Here is an 18089-nt window from a genome sequence, read left to right on the forward strand (position 1 = left end):
TATTTAGAAAGGACCATTGACTTTTTTAGAATAAAGAAACCCAAAATTCAAGTTATTTTCAAGTACTTTAATAGCCCTTGAAATCTAAGAAGTAAGAAAGTCAGCATCTTCAGCTGATTGATAAGAGAAACCATTTCTCTCAGTCTTCCAGAGTTCTAGGAAGACTACACAGGTACAGCAGCTTCCTTATTCTTTGGGGAAATGGGAGAAGATCCGTTACAGGGAAAATAACCTTTCATTTTCTATCTCCTGCAGGTGGAGCTCGGTTGGTTGGAGTGGGAGCGACCGGTGTTCGGTTTATTTATCCAGTTTCCCCTTTCCCTCGGGGGTGTTGATATTTCCACGGTTTCATTCAGTGGAGGACTACACATCCGGGAGGGGCTGGGGGTTTAGCAGCTCCTGCGGATCAAGAATCAGGACTGGACAGAGAGCCAGTCACAAGTTCAATTCCCTATACTTTATAAGTTAAAGCCTAAGATGTATGGGGCATATTGCCCAAACGTCACAGGTTCCAACACAAGGTTTCCCACAGGTATATATTCTCTAAAGGGATGCAACTGACTTTTGGTGGTTTTTCATAATAGTTTCAAACTATTTAAAAGTTCAACAAAAACTTAACAGAACAGGTAAGCTCTCTTCTCTCTTCCAGAGGAAATGCTAACCCAGGGGCATAATACTGTACCTGACCCAGGTTCGACGATCAAAGGTAATTAAGAGGGGGATAGGAGACAAGGGGATGTGTTCCCAATGTTATCCTAAGGAGGACAGGGGAACAGGCACAGGTATTGTAATTGGTTATTTATAACACGCTTAATACCCAGAGGTTCCTAAGCGCGGACCCGGGGATTGAACCTGTGTTGCTCTGCGTCTTTCTTCCAAAACAAGCACATTGCCCCTGATCTACCCTCCCAAGACGATGTATGTTTACTCTCCCCCTGACTCTGATTTTCCCCAAGAATCACAATGGGTTGACGTGGGGTCACTGAGAGTGCGATTGTCCGTCCTTTATTACAGTGAAAGGTGCCCAGGGGTTGCACATTTGAGGATTATTCCGGACGGGTGCAACAGCAAGATGAAATCCCTGTCGAAGAAATGCAGATTCCAACGGTGCGTATCTGCAGAAGAGTTATAACGTTTGCAGGCGAGGACAGGAGCCTTCCAGTCGCAGTCACAAGAGCTGCTCTAGGATAGGTACCCTTGAAGATAGAAGGTGGTATTTCGGGAGAAGGTGGTTTGGGGACCACCAAAGTTCTGGGCTTAAACATGGAACAGACTGTTCTGGCGAGGCTGTCCACGAGGGTGCAGGTCAGTCCACTGGGCACTCCTGAGACACTTTGAAATGCTCGGAGGGCTTGGATCCTTTGAGAAAGTGTTCAGACTATTTGATCCCAATTGTCAAAGGGCTGAAGCACCGATATAGGTCTTAAGAGATCAGGCAGGGGAGCAGGGCTTTACGGGGCCAGTCACTGGCCCACTGCAGAAGTGTTCCACGGTCATCAACCGGCTGCTCTTCTTCAAAGGATTCCTGGCTCAAACATAGATCTGAAGAATGGCCACAGGAGCCCTCCTCTTATCCAAAATCTGAGCTAGAAACAAGTACATCAATAGTAACAATCTGCACCATTCAAACAGCCAGTAGTTGTACAATTTGGGACAGCTACTGGTTCCACCTCTGCCCCAGTAGCAGACCTATTGGCACCAGCGATATGGACTGTGATTAGACAGTCACAGCCCCCTTTCCTGGGGGGTGGGGGGGGAGAGAAAGAGAGAGAGAGACACACACACACACACACAATCACTAGCCCAGGAAAGCGTCAGCTTCCCCAGGCAAGTGCATGACCTTATAAGCAATGTACTGACCTAAAAAGTCCCAACTACAATATGGTCAATGAACGAGCGAAAATCTCGTGGCATGACCATTTTAGGCCCCAAGTCACGTTTATAGCCATACATGGAATGGCGAATGTGCACACTAAAAATAATGCAAACACGTTAAAAATATAATGGCTACCACCAGCTTGTTTTAGCACATATAGAAATAATCCCAAATCCCATGTGTAAAAGGCTAGGGTGATACAAATGTAGCCCCATTGCGCCACACTGTAAGGTGCAATGTAAAAATACAAGAATTCAAAAGGGACACAGTTTTCCAGTACTGAGCGTTTGAAGGACTAGTCGGATACCCCATAATAAATTGGCAAAAGGCAAGGGAATTGAAACTGAAGGCTTTACTTCCTTTCAAAAAGTCAGGACAGGATCAAAAACAGAGCAAAAACAATGGGGTTCTATAAAAACCAATGGAGGGAAAATTTGATAAAGAAAATCGTTTCTGACATGCATAAAATGTAAGCGAGCAAGAGGATCCAGTGTGGTTAAGGGAAAGATAGTAATGTGATAAATTAAGTATATAGGTAACACATTCAACTTCATGAAGCCCCATTACCACCTTTGGGATGCCACAACTAAAAGATTGGGATATTAGTTCAGAAGTTTAAGAGTGCACCCTCTAAAAGTAAAATACAAAATCCTTGGTGATAGAAAAACTTAGCAATACCAACATTTTTCATTATGTGTCTCAAATTGCATGCCTTTAATGTCCCTTTTGACAAAAAACACAGTACAACCTGTAAACATGTCATAGGATGTTCACAGTGATACAGAAGGAAATGTTACTGGGTGTAAGATGTACAATACTTAAAGTGAAGCTCACTAATCAAGCCTTCTATCATATTGGGGGCCTTAGGCTTCCAAAAGAAAATAAAACCAATACCTTTGAATAATTTAAGCTCTGTTTTGCATCTGTGTACCCTAAAGGAATTATCATAATCGTGATATATGGAGAATTTGGATTTGCTGCCATCACCAGCAATCAATGCATTTTTTGAAGGATTACAGGACCATCCTGCCTAAGTAAGAGAGAAGGAAAATCTGTGTACTTGTAACTTATTTATCCATATTTATTATAAATTCTTATTCACCGGAGTGACTAAATTACTCCTAGTCCATAGTCCCCTTTCCTCCATCCTGTATGGGTGTCCTTCGCGAGGGACGGGGACTGGAACGGAAGGAACCCTTTTTCACCAGAAAAAAACACTTTCACTTTAAATTTGTATGTGCGCGGGGTTGCGGCCTCGGGAGGACAGGCTCCCTTGACCACACCCACCGGTGTCACACCTCAGTCCCAGTCCCCTTTGACGATTCGGCTGTATTGTGTTGAACAACCTTGCTGCTCTTATGTTAGGGGGAAGGATGTTTGTACTTAAGGAGGAAAGGGGACTATGTACTAGGAGTAGGTTAGTCACTGCAGTGAGTAACACTTAATTCTTCTACGTCCTGTCCCCATTCCTCCATTACCACGGACAACTGCCATGGTCAGGAGAGCGGCCCCTCTTAAGCGAAAAGATTACGCAGTACTGCTTGGCTGAAAACTGTCAGCCCTGCCACTGGTATCTAGGCAGTAATGTTTGCAAAAGGCTGATGGAGTGGCCCATGTCGCCGCCCTGCTACTCACTTTCCATGGCACATGGCACTGAAAAGTGATTGCTGCTGCCTTGGCCCTGATGGCATGCACATGAATGTCCCTTGGCGGATCCTTGTGCTGCACCTTGTATGCTTCCTGGATCGCTGCGGTCATATATCTGGCTATGGAAGCTTTGGATGCTTGCTGACCCGGCTTTGAGTCGCCGAATGTGACAAACGAGGCATCCGTCTTGCGGAATCCCTTAGTTCTATGCAGATAGAATTTTAATACTCTTGACATCTAGGCAGCGAAGGGTCTTTTCTGCCTCTTCCTTGGGTTCCGGGAAGAAAGTGGGGAGCACGTTCTCCTCATTAATATGCAAAGAGGAAACCACCTCCGGAAGGAACTTTGGTTGCGTATGGAGCACAACTTTTTCCTGATAAAACCTGGAATAGGGCTCCAAGGCCACTAGAGCCTGGATCTCACTGACCCTGCACGCTGACTTGATTCCTACTAAGAGCGCTGTCTTTAGAGTAACCAGCTTTATATCTACAGTGGCTATGGGCTCGAAAGGTTAGTGCGCCAGGGCACCGAGCACGATGTTAAGTAACCGGGTGCGGGCGCTTGACCGGAAGGTACAGTCTGGTCAGACCAGTCAAATGCCTTTTTAGAACCAAATTGGCTGAAGAGAAAGTAAATTTGCAGAGTTTCAGTATGCGCCAATAGCCGCAAGTTAAGTCCGGCAGGTGTCGACCTGGACACCGGATCTAGCCGCCTTTCCCTAGAAGGATAAGACCTGGACCATCATACAACCCAGCCGAGCCACGCCATTTTCCTTGGACCATAGGCAGAACCTCGTCCATTTGCTTTTGTACTGCTTTCGTTTAGATAGACTTCTTGCGCCCTGTATGATTTCCAGGTTGTCTCGAGATAGCTGGAGATGTTGAAGGGTTACCTACTCGGGTACCAGACTAGCCTTCCACCCCCATTGCTGCGCCAGAAGAGGGCTCTTCCCGAGCAAGAGGGGCATTTCTGGTTGGGCTGCCATCTGACAAAGGACGGAGGACCAAGGCCTTGGAGGTCACCAAGGTGCTATGAGGAGCAACCGTGGGGTTTGCCTGATCTAGGCTCAATACCTTGTGCATGAGCAGTGTGGGGGGGAATGCATACACCTACATCGCGTCCCAGTGTATCTGAAGCGTGGCCCTGAAGGAGACACGACCCCTCCCGCGGCAGGACGGGTACTGTTGACAAGTCCGGTTCTCCCTGTTGCAAACTGGTCTATGTTCGGGTGACCCCATTAGTTGAACATACCACTCGTAATTGTCGGAGCCCAAACGACTGAGCCCGTCCACCTCCACATTGGACACTCCCGGCAGATGGATTGCTGAGAGCCAGGCTTCTTGAGCAATTGCCCAATCCCAGATGTCTAGAGCTAACCGATACAGCAGAGGGGATCCGACGCCCCCCCCCCTGCTTGTTCAGGTAATACATGCAGGTAGAGTTGTCGGTTTGGATACACACCACACTTCCTTTGATCATTGGAAGGAAGGATTTGAGTGTGAGCCAGATGGTCATCAATTCTAGCCAGTTGATGTGATTATCTCTGTTCGGTCAGAAACCATAGCCCATGCACTGCCTGTGCTCCCAGGGTGGCGGCCCATCCCTGGAGAGAGGAGTCTGTTGTAATTGTAGGTTGTATTGGGTGGCGGATGAAACGGCCTGCCCTGCATGAGGTTTACCTTCTAGTCCCACCATCTGAGGTCCTGCTGCAAGTGGGAGGGAATAGTGACCAGTGCTCCCTGATTATCTGTCTTCTGGTCCCAGGAAGCTGCGAAAATGCAGCTGCAGCCTGCTCCTTCAAAGCCTGGTGTAGGGGATGGCAAGGATTAAGAAAAATTACATCTCGGATGATCACAAGTGGTTTAATCCAGACCTAAAAAAGCTTAAATCAAAGCTGAAATATTTCTATGCATGGAGGAAAAATCAGGAGAATCAAAGCTTGGAAAGGTACAGAATAGCAGCCAAGTCGTATAACAATGCCGCTGTCTGCAAAAAAGGAGATGTTCAGTGATAGAATCTCGAATGCGTTTTCAGAAAGTAAAGAATTGTCTAAAATGTTTAAGAGAACAGGAATCTCCAAAAGGTCCGAGCAAGGAAGCCTCGCTGAAAGATGATGCCTGGTGCAATGCAATCCAGGAAACCATGATGGGGAATTAGACAAAATTAAAAAAGCATTTAGGCTCATAAATTGATTAGTCGTTCGAGTGTGCAAACTCAGACTTTGGGCGAGTCGGCTCCTCAGCAGGATTTCAACTTTTCGCTCATCTGAGAATCGGACCCGTCTACGGTCATCATGCAGCTGAAATCTACAAGCTGCAACGGAAACCCATGTTCCTCCATAATTATTAAAGCGTGCTTGCCCTTGCTTATTTCTGCCGTATGTCAATTAGTTAACACCTCATTTGCAGAAAATCACGTTCCAGAAGGCCTATAAAAAGCATGGATCACCCCTCTATTAAAGTAATCAGGTCTGTGTACACTTATTGCAACAAATCATAGGCCGATCACGAACCCTCCATGTCTATTAAAGCTATTGGATTGGGTGGACTTTAATCAAATATCTGCATAGCTCAATCACCATCAGATATTGAACAAACTCCAATCAGTTTTCAGACAACACTAGGGAACAGAAACAGCACTCCTTTATTGGAAGGCTAAATTACTCAAGACCATGGATAAGGGCCATACGTCGCTCCTTATGATCTTTGATCTCTCTGCAGCCTTCGACCTGGTCGATCACTCTATGCTGACCACCAGGTTGAGGGATGTGGCTACATTTTCTAATGATGCTGCCCAATGGATTGCCGCTTTCCTAAGTGATAGACAATACAGAGTTGTTAGCGGGGAAGCTGAGACTAAGCCAGTTACTTTATCATATGGCGTGCCTCAAGGAGCTTGTGTTTCCACGTCACTATATAATCTCCTCACTGTCCCTTTTTTTTCGATTTACTGGAGCACAATGATATCACATTTGCCAACTATGCGGATGACAATCAATGTGTCATCCCGCTGACAGGATTGCATGGGCAGGATGAGCGTAATAACAAGATCTATGAAGCCATCCAAATTTGGATGGTACAGAATGAATGGACCCTCAATAAGGAAAAAACTTATGGTGGTGGGATCACCGAAAGAAATTCTGAAGTTAGGCCCACTGTACAAATACTTCTCTATTGCAGACTACAAAATTGCGGTTCAGAAGAAGGTGAAAACACTAGGCATTTTTCTGGACCAGAATCTGAATATGAAGGCACAGATCAGTGGGTTGGTTTCTGCAACTACCCATTATATAAAATTAATTGCTCACCTTTGGCCCCTTGTCTCTCAAAAAATGCAGAGACCATTGCAAGGGTTGTAGTAGGCTCATACATTGATTATTGCTGCAGTCTGCTCACTGGCATGTCACAATCAGATTGTGATCGCCTACAGGTAATCCAGGCAGTTAAGGGAGTCAAAGGACTCAAATAGAGAGACCATGTGTCAGACGTGAGGCAAAGTCTGCACCAGTTCCCGGTGAGGGCCAGAGTTCAGTTTCGGCTACTTTTAATTAACCACAAATGTCACATGGTACTCATGCCCTCCTACCTGAAGCATCATCATTTGGTGGAGAAACAGAATCTGAGGGCTCTAAGATCTAACCATACCAATCAATTGATGACACTGCGTTGCAATACCAGCAGAGTTTTAAAGGGATCATTTGCCACAGCTGCCCCAAGCGCCTGGAATTCACTCCCTGTGGATTTAATGGAAGTTAAGTCTACGCAACATTTCAAAAAGAAATGAAAAACCCTGCTATTTTGCTAGGGCAGTCGTCTTCTGATTCTTCGATTGAAATTCCTAGAGGGCAACCTTCTATCCTTCCACCTGGGGTGTTTTGTTTTGTTTTTGGGTGCGCCCGTAAGCCTTTGGGACCTTCATCCGCGGTATAAATAAAAGAAATATATTTTGTTTAAGAAGGGGGGGCCTGCCGCTAGCACTCCCAGCAGGTGTTGGTACTACCACGCCGGCATTACTATTCTGCTGATAAAATAAGCGACCGAAGCCTTGATAGCTACCACCTTTTCCTCTGCAGGGAATACCTTCTGCGTATCCCATAGTAGTCCCAAGAACACTAGCGTTTGCATGGGGCAGAGCTACGACTTCTGGTAGTTAATCAAAATGCCCAGCGCGAAGAGTGTAGCCATCAGTCTGTCCTCTGAGGCCCTGTCCTGCTCAGGAGCAGTGCCTCCGACTACCAGTGAGGTAGAGATATACATGCAAACAGGCTGTCCCGAGGAGAACTGCCACTGCGTTCATGAGTCTTGTGAACACTCTTGGAACGGAATGCAGACCAAAGGGTAGTACCTTGTATTGAAAATGCAAGAACATGACCCGGAACCTGAGGAAGGACTGATGAGGTTGCACTATGGGGACATGAAGATATGTGTTTTTCAGATCCAGGGAGCACGTCAGTCCCCTCCACACAGCGTCTCTGCTCTGATAGCTGGTGTCACCATTTTGGACTTCTGCAAAAGTAGGTACAGATTGAGGAAGTAAAGATCTAACACCACTCACAAGCCTGCCAGGTTCTTCTTTTGAATGGCGAAGATGCAGGAGTAACAACCCTGACCCTGCTGAAGGGGAGGGACCTCCTCAACCACCTTGCTCTTCACAAGCGAATGGATCTCCCCCAAGAGTGAGGGGGGACAAGGAGGAGGGGATGGAAGGGGAAGTTGGAAGCCCGTGGAGACTACCGAGATCACCCATGAGTCCAAAAAGCATGCACCCCAAGCCTGACTTTAGGGTCAGTCTGCCCCTGATTGGGGTGCTGTGGACATGAAAAAAGCTGTCATAGCTTCTTTGGTTCTAAGACTGACGACTGGGAGCGGGACTGGAATAACCCTTTGTGGGCAGATTTGGGATGTTTCCTCCTATGCTAACTAGGGGACCTGTCCGGTTGCCTGGCTCGGTGGTCCTGAAACCCCCCGGAACCTGGCGAAAGCTTGCCCCTTGTCAGAGCGGCATTGGCTCTGAGGGAAGGATTTTGCTGCCGGCTTTGTCAGAATGGCCAGTGATTCGACCGTTTGCGAGCTGCTTTTCTTTTTGTTCAGCTCTTCGTCCATAGTAGAGTGGAAAAGATCACCACCCTCGAATGGCAAGTCGAGAATTCTCTACTGGACGTCCGGGTTGAACTTAGTGGCTTGAAGCCAGGCCGTTCTCATGTCTGTGGCTACACAGATCACCCAACTAACAGTGTCTATATGGACCACTGTGGCCTCCATAATACCTTTTGCCACTATTTTAGCCTCAGCAAAACGAGTCTTGAAATAGGCTTGTTGAGCAGAATGTCTGGGATAATAAAGTCTGCAATCTCTGTCTTGTTCCTCCTTATCCGTATCCTGCTGAACCCCTGTGTTAACCGGTACCCCCAGATCTGTAGAGGTAGTCCCTGTCGGGGCTCAGATAGTTGGCACTGGTGTTGATGACGGCGTTGCCAAAGAAGCAGGTAGCAGCGGGAGGCAGAGTACGCTGCGCAGGCACCAGCATAAGTGGTGGTGTGGGAGGGAGCATGTCCTGTATTATTCCCTTCAGGATGTTTTCCATTTGAGGGGATCTCATGAAGGAAAAGAACCTGTCAAAGAAACGGTCCTCGTAGGCAGACTGGGAGCGTTCCTGCATGGCTGCCGAAGGAGAGTAGGCCAGTTGTCTACCCCACCCCCTATGAGAGTATATGCCCTCATTGTACTGAGCTCCGGTGAAGGTCTGGTACGACGTGGTCCAGGTGATCAGAGTCATTGGTACCCAGGCCGAAGGTTTGCGCCTTTGTGGTTCACCCAATTAGCGGGCCTCTGACCCAGCTGGGGTACTTTCCCACATTTGAGGTTGTGGCCTGGCCGCCATTTTGTCTACATGCGCTGCCATCTTGTCTGTGCCTTCCGCACGTGGGACCGTGTTAGATGCCGGCCTGCGCTCGGCATGCATGCCAGGACACATTGGCTCTGCCCACCTTGCACCTCAGGTATGTGCCTGGTAGGCGATTGGCTCTCTATCATGAGGCCGGTAGTGATGGTGCTGCATGAAGGTGCCTCCTCGGACGAGTGGCTGGTACTAGAGCTAGGCCCCTCAGGGTGCCTGTGGGCTCCTCAGCAGTGGAACCGGTAGGGCCTGTAGACCCCTTGGCCGTTAGGCCAGTAGGTGCAAGAGCCTCAGTAACCATTACGCCGGTACGAGGGTCCGACTGACCCCTCCCATCCCCAGGCTTTCCCGGGAATGAGTCGCCTCAGCGGGGTGCTTTAGATAAGAGTACGCTTACCTCCTTGGTCTTTCTCCTCACGTATTCCTTCATACTCTCCAAGGGAGTCCTGTGGAACAACTCTCTCCGCCGCATGAGCCGGTTTTTGAGGGAGTGGGGCGTGAAAGCGTTGTACACGGAGCAGCCTTCCCATCCGTGGTCTTCGGCAAGGCACCAGAGGCAGAGCGCGTGTGGATCTGAAGTGGGGAAGGAGCGGTCACACGACGGACACCTGCTGAAGTCCTGTCGTGGCCGACATGCACTGGGTTCAGGCTGAGGCACCGGTGGACGGTGTTCCCAATTTCTAAAAAGTAGAAATAAATGTACTATTAGGGAAAAAGCATGTGGAATTACACAGCTCAAGGCCTTGCCCAAGAGCGCTGGTGAAATCGGTCCACTCCAGTTGATGCGGAAAAGGGGACTGAGGTGTGGCGCTGGTGTCCACGCACCCGCACAAATTTAAATTTAAAGGAAAATTGTTTTTTCTGGTGGCAAAGGGTTCAGTTACGGTCCCTCGTGAGGGACGCCCATACAGGATGGAGGAAAGGAGGCGGGACGTAGGAGTATCATGAGTAATAGAACAGCCACGCCGCCGACTGTGTGAGGGTAACCCACAGATATTCCACTGTTTAGGGATACAGTTAGGATCCGATGACTGAGAAGGAAAATTTCATTTAATGTAATCCCCTTCATTTATCACTTCATCATAGCTCTGCGTATGGCCGGGACCATCATCCAGCAGTGAGATTGTACTACTCAGGATGTTGATGCTGATCCATTGAAGGAGAAGTTACTTATTTGTATTCACTGTTCTCCATTATGAGCCTCTTCATCATAACGATAAGCATATCTCTGCACGTGTGTAGGATCCCAGAGACAAGCTCCTCTGTTTATGATCAAACAGAGTCCACAATGGAGAAGGAAACTCATACTTACTTGTAATTTCGGTTCTCTGTCGGATCTATCTTCATTCAAATAAATTGTGTGTGAAATAATGACTTTCCCAGTGGGATCAGTCTTGTTCAAAGATTTTCTGTCGTTAACTATTGCTGACCATCCTATAGTGGGCAAACACACAGGCGCTCTTGCATGCGTATGGAGAAAATAACAAAAGAAAAAATGTACAATAAACCACAAGTAACGTGCCAAACTTTTGGAATAAGGTTTCATTTTGTCATCAGTTGTGCTACATATTTGGAGCGTGCTATATGCAGGCCTTGAAATCAACAGCCGAAGTGAAGATCTAGTTCAGTAATCTGAAAAAACGTATACACTGAAATGCATTCATACTTACAATGAGTTTCTTACAATCATGCCCTCTGCAGAGCTCTGTGTAAGAGGAGTACTGGACATATATAACCCAGCTGCCAATAAATACAGCCAACCAGGAGAAGAAGAGATACTTCACGCGCATATAGGACCAGCGAGCCTGTGTAAGACAAAAATAACCACTGATTAGCAACGATTCAAACAGCAACTTTTCGTTTCTATCACATTGGAGTTTAATCAAATGCATAATGTGCCATTACTATTTATATCAGCGAGTATACGCGTATTCATCTCATATTACATTCGCTCTTGTCTGAAAATGGATATTACACACCGGGAGACACATAACAGCCAAGTGTGGAATAAGCCTTCCTTGATCCACAACAAGTACTGCACTGAAAGCATTGCCGCACGAACCCCTTCCTGCCACGTCTGCACCCATGATGCGGACTTGACTGACAATATGTCCCACGCCAGGGTGAGCTGAGTCATGAAGCAGAAGAACAAGTTACTTCATACCTTGTAACGTTCTTTCGATGGGATGTTCCTCCGACGTATTCCCCATCTTTGATAATTCGTCTCCAGCTTGCTGGCCTCGGAAATTTTTTCTCTGTAGAGGGCGCTGCGCGTCGACGTCCGCCGAGTCGATGTCCCTCGACAGCCACCGTATTGGCGCCAACGTCACCATGCCCATAAATAGCCACGCGCGGCGTCCGTTGCTCAGTTCCGTTTTGTAGCAGAAGATAAGTCATGCCTGAATTGGTTATTGACCTTGAAGGAGCGGAGCGTAAGCTGCAACCACAAGGGAAGTATTACTGCGGGGATGGATGGGAGGGGCGATAAGGAATACGTCGGAGGAACATCCCATCGAAAGAACTTTACAAGGTAAGAAGTAACTTGTTCTTCGAAGGGATTGTGTCCTCCGACGTATTCCCCATCTTTGATAGACTCCCATAGCAGTGGCATGTACTTGGAGGTGGGAGTAATAATGTCATGTATCCCTTTTAGGAATGAACCGCATGTAATACAGCTTTTCCAAATCTGGTCTCTTGACTAGCGGAGGAATCCAGGTCGTAAAATTTTGTGAACGTATGTGCGGACGACCATGTGGCAGCCGCACATATGTCTCGGACCGGTACCCCTCTTTGGAGGGCCGAAGAGGCTGCGATACCCCTGGTTGAACGAGCCCTAAGATTTTGGGGTGGCTCTTTCCCTGCCAATTTGTAACATTCCAGAATGGCCAAAATAATCCACCTGGAAATGGTCTGTTTTGTTATGGGTAGTCCCAACTTGTGACCTGAGTATCCTACAAACAGTTGGTCTGCTTGCCTAATCCTAGCCAGACTGACAATCTGTAAAAGATCAGAGTTCGCCTTGGGTCCAGCCTATGAAGCCTTTCTTCCTCTTTCCCCGGATGGGGAGGAGGGTAGAACGAAGGTAAGGTAATTTTCTGAGTAATATGAAATTCAGAAACCACCTTTGGGAGGAAATTGGGCTTCACCTGTAGGACAACTTAGTCCTTATGGAAAATTGTATGGGGGGGGGGGTTTACAAGAGAGCTTGTAGCTCGCTCACCCTCCTAGCAGATGTTAGTGCTTTCAATAGGACAGTTTTAAGCGCGAGAAATCTCAGCGAACAAGAGTGGAGTGGTTCGAATGGAGTACTCATTAGGAAGTTTAAGACTAAATTTAGGTCCCATAAGGGAACTTGGAATGGTCTTCGAGGATAAACATTAGTTAATCCCTTGAGAAATTGTATTACTAGAGGTAGTTTGAAAAACGATGGTTCCTCTGCAGTGCGCTTGAAGATTGAAAGCGCTGCGAGATAGCCTTTTACAGTGCCAGCTTGAAGGCCTGAGTTTGCCAAGTAGAGTAGAAACGATAACACTGTTGGTGTACCACATGAAAAGGGTCGATATTCCTTTCTCTACACTAGCTGCAAAATTTGTTCCAACGGCAGCGGTATAAAGACTTTGTTGCTGGCCTTCTGGCCGAAAGCATAACCTCCATGACGTCATCAGGGAGGTGCCAATCCTTGTACCTCACCCTTTCAGAAGCCAAGAGTGAAGGTTGAGGGTTCTGGTGTCTGGATGGAGAACCTGAACTCCCTTCTGCGAGAGAAGATTCTCTTTGAGTGGAAGACAGATTGGAGGTAAGATGGATATATCTAGAAGGTCCGGGTACCACGTTCTCCTGGCCCAGTCCGGGGCAATTAGGATCATGGTTTTCCGGAATCTTCTCAACCTCCTGATCATTTGAGGAATAATAGGGACTGGTGGAAACGCGTAAAGGAGTGGGAACTCCTAGTCCACTACGAACGCGTCTCCTAGAGCTCCTCTCGGGGGAAATTCCCTTGAACAGAACAGATCACACTGCCTGTTGGTGCTTGTGGCAAACAGATCCACCTGAGGGGTTCCCCAAAGGGCAAAGATCTCTTGAAGGACTTCCTGAGCTAGCTCCCACTCGTGGGAGACTGTGCTCTGCCTGCTCAGAGCGTCCGCTGTCAAGTTCTTCTCTCCGGCTAGGTGGACTGCCGATAGAGAGATTCCTTCCTGAATTGCCCAAAACCAGAGCTGCATTGCCTCTCTGCACAGTGGCAGTGACCCTACGCCTCCTCTTTTGTTGAGGTAGTGCATGGCCACTGTGTTGTCCGTCATTATCAGGACATTTCTCCCCTGTACTGATGGCAGGAAAGCTTTCAGCGCTAGTCTGATCGCTCTCAGCTCTAATAGGTTGATATGTAGTCTGGACTCCGATGGAGACCAACGACCGCTGATGGTCAAGTCGTTGGCATGGGCTCCCCACCCCGTGAGTGAGGCGTCTGTGACTACTGTTATCTCCGGCCATGGTTGCCAAAACAGTTCTCCTTTCAAGATGTTCTCTGGATAGGCCCACCATTGAAGGTCGTGGGCTACATTGTCCGGAAACCGGAGGAAATCCGTCATTCTCCCTGAGAATTGCGACCACTGAGTTCTCAGTGCCCACTGAAGAGATCTCATTCTCAGGCGAGCCTCTGGCACAAGGAAGATGCAGGATGCCATGAGGCCTAGCAACCTCAAAAAGTCGAAGGCTGGGAGACGTTGGGCATTTTGGAACTTGTTGACCATCAGCAGAATATCTTGAGCCCTCACCTCTGGTGGCGAGGCTTTTCCCAGGGAAGTGTCCAGGACCGCTCCAATGAACTGGAGTCTCTGTGATGGTATCATCTGTAACTTCTTTAAATTGAGGGAGAAGCCCAGTTTGTGAAGGAAGTGGCAGGCATAATCTATCTGGATCTGAGCTTGTTCCGACGATACGGCCCTGATCAGCCAATCATCCAGGTAGGGGTAGACGTGGATCCCTTCCCTCCTTAGACTCGCAGCCACTACCAACATTAGCTTGGTGAAGACCCTCGAGGCGGAGGTCAGCCCAAATGGCAGAACTCGAAATTGATAATGATATTCGCCAATTGTGAACCTCAGGTATTTCCTGTGTTTGAGATGGATTGGCACATGGAAATAAGCATCCTGAAGGTCCAGAGATACCAGCCAGTCCTGGAGCTGGAGGGCCTGAAGGATCTGAGAGCGTTTTACCATCTTGAACTTGTCCTTCCTGAGGAACTTGTTCAATTCTCATAAGTCCAGGATGGGTCTCAGTCCTCCGTCCTTCTTTGGTATGAGAAAGTTGGGGGAGTACCAGTCCTTGTTCCTGTCGGCTACAGGTACCTGTTCTAAGGCACCTTTCCCAAGCAGGTCTATAATTTCCTGCAAGAGGAGCGAATCTGGAACTTTTAGAGAGCTGTGCCCCAGTGGATGACTCTGAGGGATGGGTAGAAAGGGTAGGCAGTAACCCTGGGCAACTGTCTCCAATGCCCAAGCATCTGACGTTATAGCCTGCCATTCCGTCAGATGGTGAGTTAACCTGCCCCCTACAGGTGTTTTGTGTGGAAAGACCTCAGAGTGGTTTGGGGGCGGCTGATGCAGATGCCGAGGGTAAAGAGGCACCTGCTGCGGCTTTAGTACTTTTGACCCGTCCACCTCAGGTGGATCTCCTTTGGCCTCTGAGCCGGCTGTCCTCTGCCTTTACCGAATGCGGAATAATAGCGAAAGGACTTTCCTCTTCCAGAGGTTCCTGAGGGGCGAAAGGGAGTTTGGCGGATTGCAGCTCCTAACGATTTTGCCGCTGCTTTAGATGTCTGCAACTTTTCCAGACGGTCATCAGCCTTTTTACTGAATAAAGAAGAGCCGTCAAAGGGCATATTCAAAAGTCTGGCCTGTACATCTGGAGCAAAGCCCAACTTTCGCAACCACGCATGCCTGCGGATTGTCGTACTTGCCGCCATGGCCCTGCTGATACTGTCAGCGGAATCAATGCCAGTTTGAAGTGACTCGCGCATGGCATCTTTGCCATCTTTAATAATGTTAAGGAAGGCTTCCCTTTCCTCTCCTGCGGGTATGCAGTCAGCCGCTGATGAAGCACACTCCCACAGTGTGTGGCTGAATCTTGCCATAGAATCGTACCTCTTGTCATCTCTATCCTGTGGGACAGTAGGGTAAGCGGACCTGCTGCTTGATGAAGTTGGCGCTTGAACCACCAGGCTCTGTGGAGTCGGGTGTTTTGATAAGTATTCAGGGTCAGTCGCAGCTACCCTATGCTTGGCTGACAATCCTTTATTGACTGCAGGGATAACTTCAGGAGTTTCCCAATTAGATGAAATCTTTCTTTGTAAGGCTGCATGGAAGGGGACCACAGGATCCTCCTGTGGACCTTTGTCTAATATGTCTGTCAGGTCATCCTGTTGAAAAACAGGTGGAGGCGCAGACCAACCCATAAATTCAATAATCCTTGCCATCAGTGTTCTATAGGGTGTTTCGGCATGGTCCCCTGGGTCTGGTTTAACAAATTCCACTTCTGGGGAAGTGTCCAGCTTACTTGCCTCGTGTAATGACACCTGTATGTCTTTCAACCTTCTTTCCTCAGAGGTGAAATCCTCTGAAACAGGTAGTGTGGTCCTCTGCAACCCGAAGGTTTCCTGGTCAGAATCCTCCCCTTCTTCATAGATTGAAGATAATCCAGGGTACTCTGACCTCGGAAATGGTGTAAAACCCATTTCTAAGGCAGAAGGAGCCAAACTCGTCATTATTGGGCGAGAAAACTGGAAGAGGCCTCGAAGAACTCGAGAGGATCGGGATCCTACTCGAGGATGTCGACGACGGTCTCGGCGTCATGCCAGAGGCTCTTGGTATTACCGTTGGCTGTGAAATAGCCGTGGTTTTCTCTTTCATCGGCATTGACGATGGCGTCGAGTCGATCGAGCGATGCGTCGAAGAACCCTTTGACAACGGCGTTGATGGCGCCGATCCATGCGTCGAAGGGATCTTCGACGACTGCGAAGACGATGCCTTCTTACCTGATGGCCCGTGGCGCTCTCGAGTGGAATCATTCGGCGGGTGCAGCGACTCGCGGCGTTTCGATTTTTTGGGTTTTTCACCCGGGGTATCACCCCTCAGCTGTCTTCGAGGGGGTCGAGGCCGCTTTCTCATAGACGCTTAGCATTTTCTTCCTGAATTCCTCCCACTCAGCCTGAGAGCTGCGTTTTGTGGGGTAGGAGACCCTTTCTGGGGAAACAGAAGATGACGAGGAAAGGGATCTTCGACGTCTCTTATTTCAGTGTCTCGATCTCGACGAATGGTGGGAGCTACTTCGAGATCTAGAATGGGAATGCTTTCGACGGCGAGGAGACGAATGCCTCGACTCAGCCGAAGAAACTTTCAAGGAGGTTTTGACTGACTTACCTCTCTCGAGCTTCCCCTTGCGCTCTTTCAAGGCTTTCGCCGTCATGGACATGCAGTCCTCACACTCCGAACAATGGTGCTCGGCTCCCAAGCACCACAAGCAGATCCTGTGTGGATCTGTTATCGACATTTTTTTACCGCAGTCTCGACATTTTTTGAAGCCGGATTGTCAGTTCTGATGAAGAAGCCATCGAGAACGAGTTGGTATATTCGAGTAAATGTAGGTTTATTTGACTGAACTGAGCAACGATATTCCAAGGCCCCACAAAGCGCGGAAAAACAGAACTGAGCAACGGACGCCGTGCGTGGCTATTTATGTGCATGGTGACGTCGGCGCCGATATGGTGGCTGTCGAGGGACATCGACTCGGCGGACGTCGACACGCAGCGCCCTCCAGAGAGAAATTTTTTTTTTGGCCAGCAAGCTGGAGACGAATTATGAAAGATGGGGAATAATGTCAGAGGACACAATCCCTTCGAAATACGAACTATGTTATGTACCCCGGAGTGACGAAACCCAGAGTGTGATGGTGGCGCACTGAAGAAAAACAGGACACTTATTGCCTTCTTTGTGGCATCTCAGAAAACGAAACCTAAAGCATTTGTTATCATGAGGGTTTCGACTTGTTATTTTTCACTGAAGAACACAAGTAAAGATTCAAATACACGAGAGCATGCAAAGCATTTCAAATTACACCGGGCGTTCGTCCCAGGGTGCAAAAACCACCATTAATAAATGACAACATAATAAACTGCGCCATTGCAACAATGCTGTCACGATCAACAAATGACATTCTTCTTACAACGAGCTGGCAGTATCTATGGTGCAAAAGAATATTGGAAAGAATTAATGTAAGGATGTCCCCCGTGGGTGTGGTTCTTGGCAGGAATGCGAAGAAATTCACAAAGGTTTCACTCTTTGACTTACTTCAAAGGGGTGGATATAAAACCAAACAGCACTTGAAGGCTATGTATCCATTCTCACATTCCATCATCCATCCTAAACCTTCATTACCGTGGCAGTGATTTCGGCGCATAGGCGGCTCTTACAGTGCCACCTATTAGACAAAAAAATAAATAAATAAAACACAGTATGTTATGTTACTGCCATTTATATAGCACGCATCTTCCATTGTAACGCGCGGTAGTGCCTCAAAGTTCTTTTACGGGCTCCAGCAGATCAGAGCCACTCTAAGAACCAGAGTGCTAACATTACATACTTCTTGGCAGCAAAAGGTGAGGCAGCCGTTTGTC

At 48.0% G+C, this 18089-nt stretch overlaps 1 protein-coding gene across 7 annotated transcripts in view; it reads right to left on the minus strand.

The window, feature by feature from the left end:
- DIPK1A (divergent protein kinase domain 1A) overlaps positions 1-18089 on the minus strand; it is an 844817-nt gene that overhangs the window by 443341 nt on the left and 383387 nt on the right. For all 7 annotated transcript variants that reach the window (XM_069641811.1, XM_069641810.1, XM_069641812.1 and 4 more), the window contains one exon: positions 11089-11223. In XM_069641811.1, coding sequence (XP_069497912.1) covers positions 11089-11223 — 135 coding nt within the window. The remainder of the gene's footprint in view (positions 1-11088; positions 11224-18089) is intronic.

The sequence above is a fragment of the Ambystoma mexicanum genome, chromosome 1q (genome assembly GCF_040938575.1).
Source record: "Ambystoma mexicanum isolate Mex_15411 chromosome 1q, UKY_AmexF1_1, whole genome shotgun sequence".
NCBI lineage: Eukaryota > Metazoa > Chordata > Amphibia > Caudata > Ambystomatidae > Ambystoma > Ambystoma mexicanum.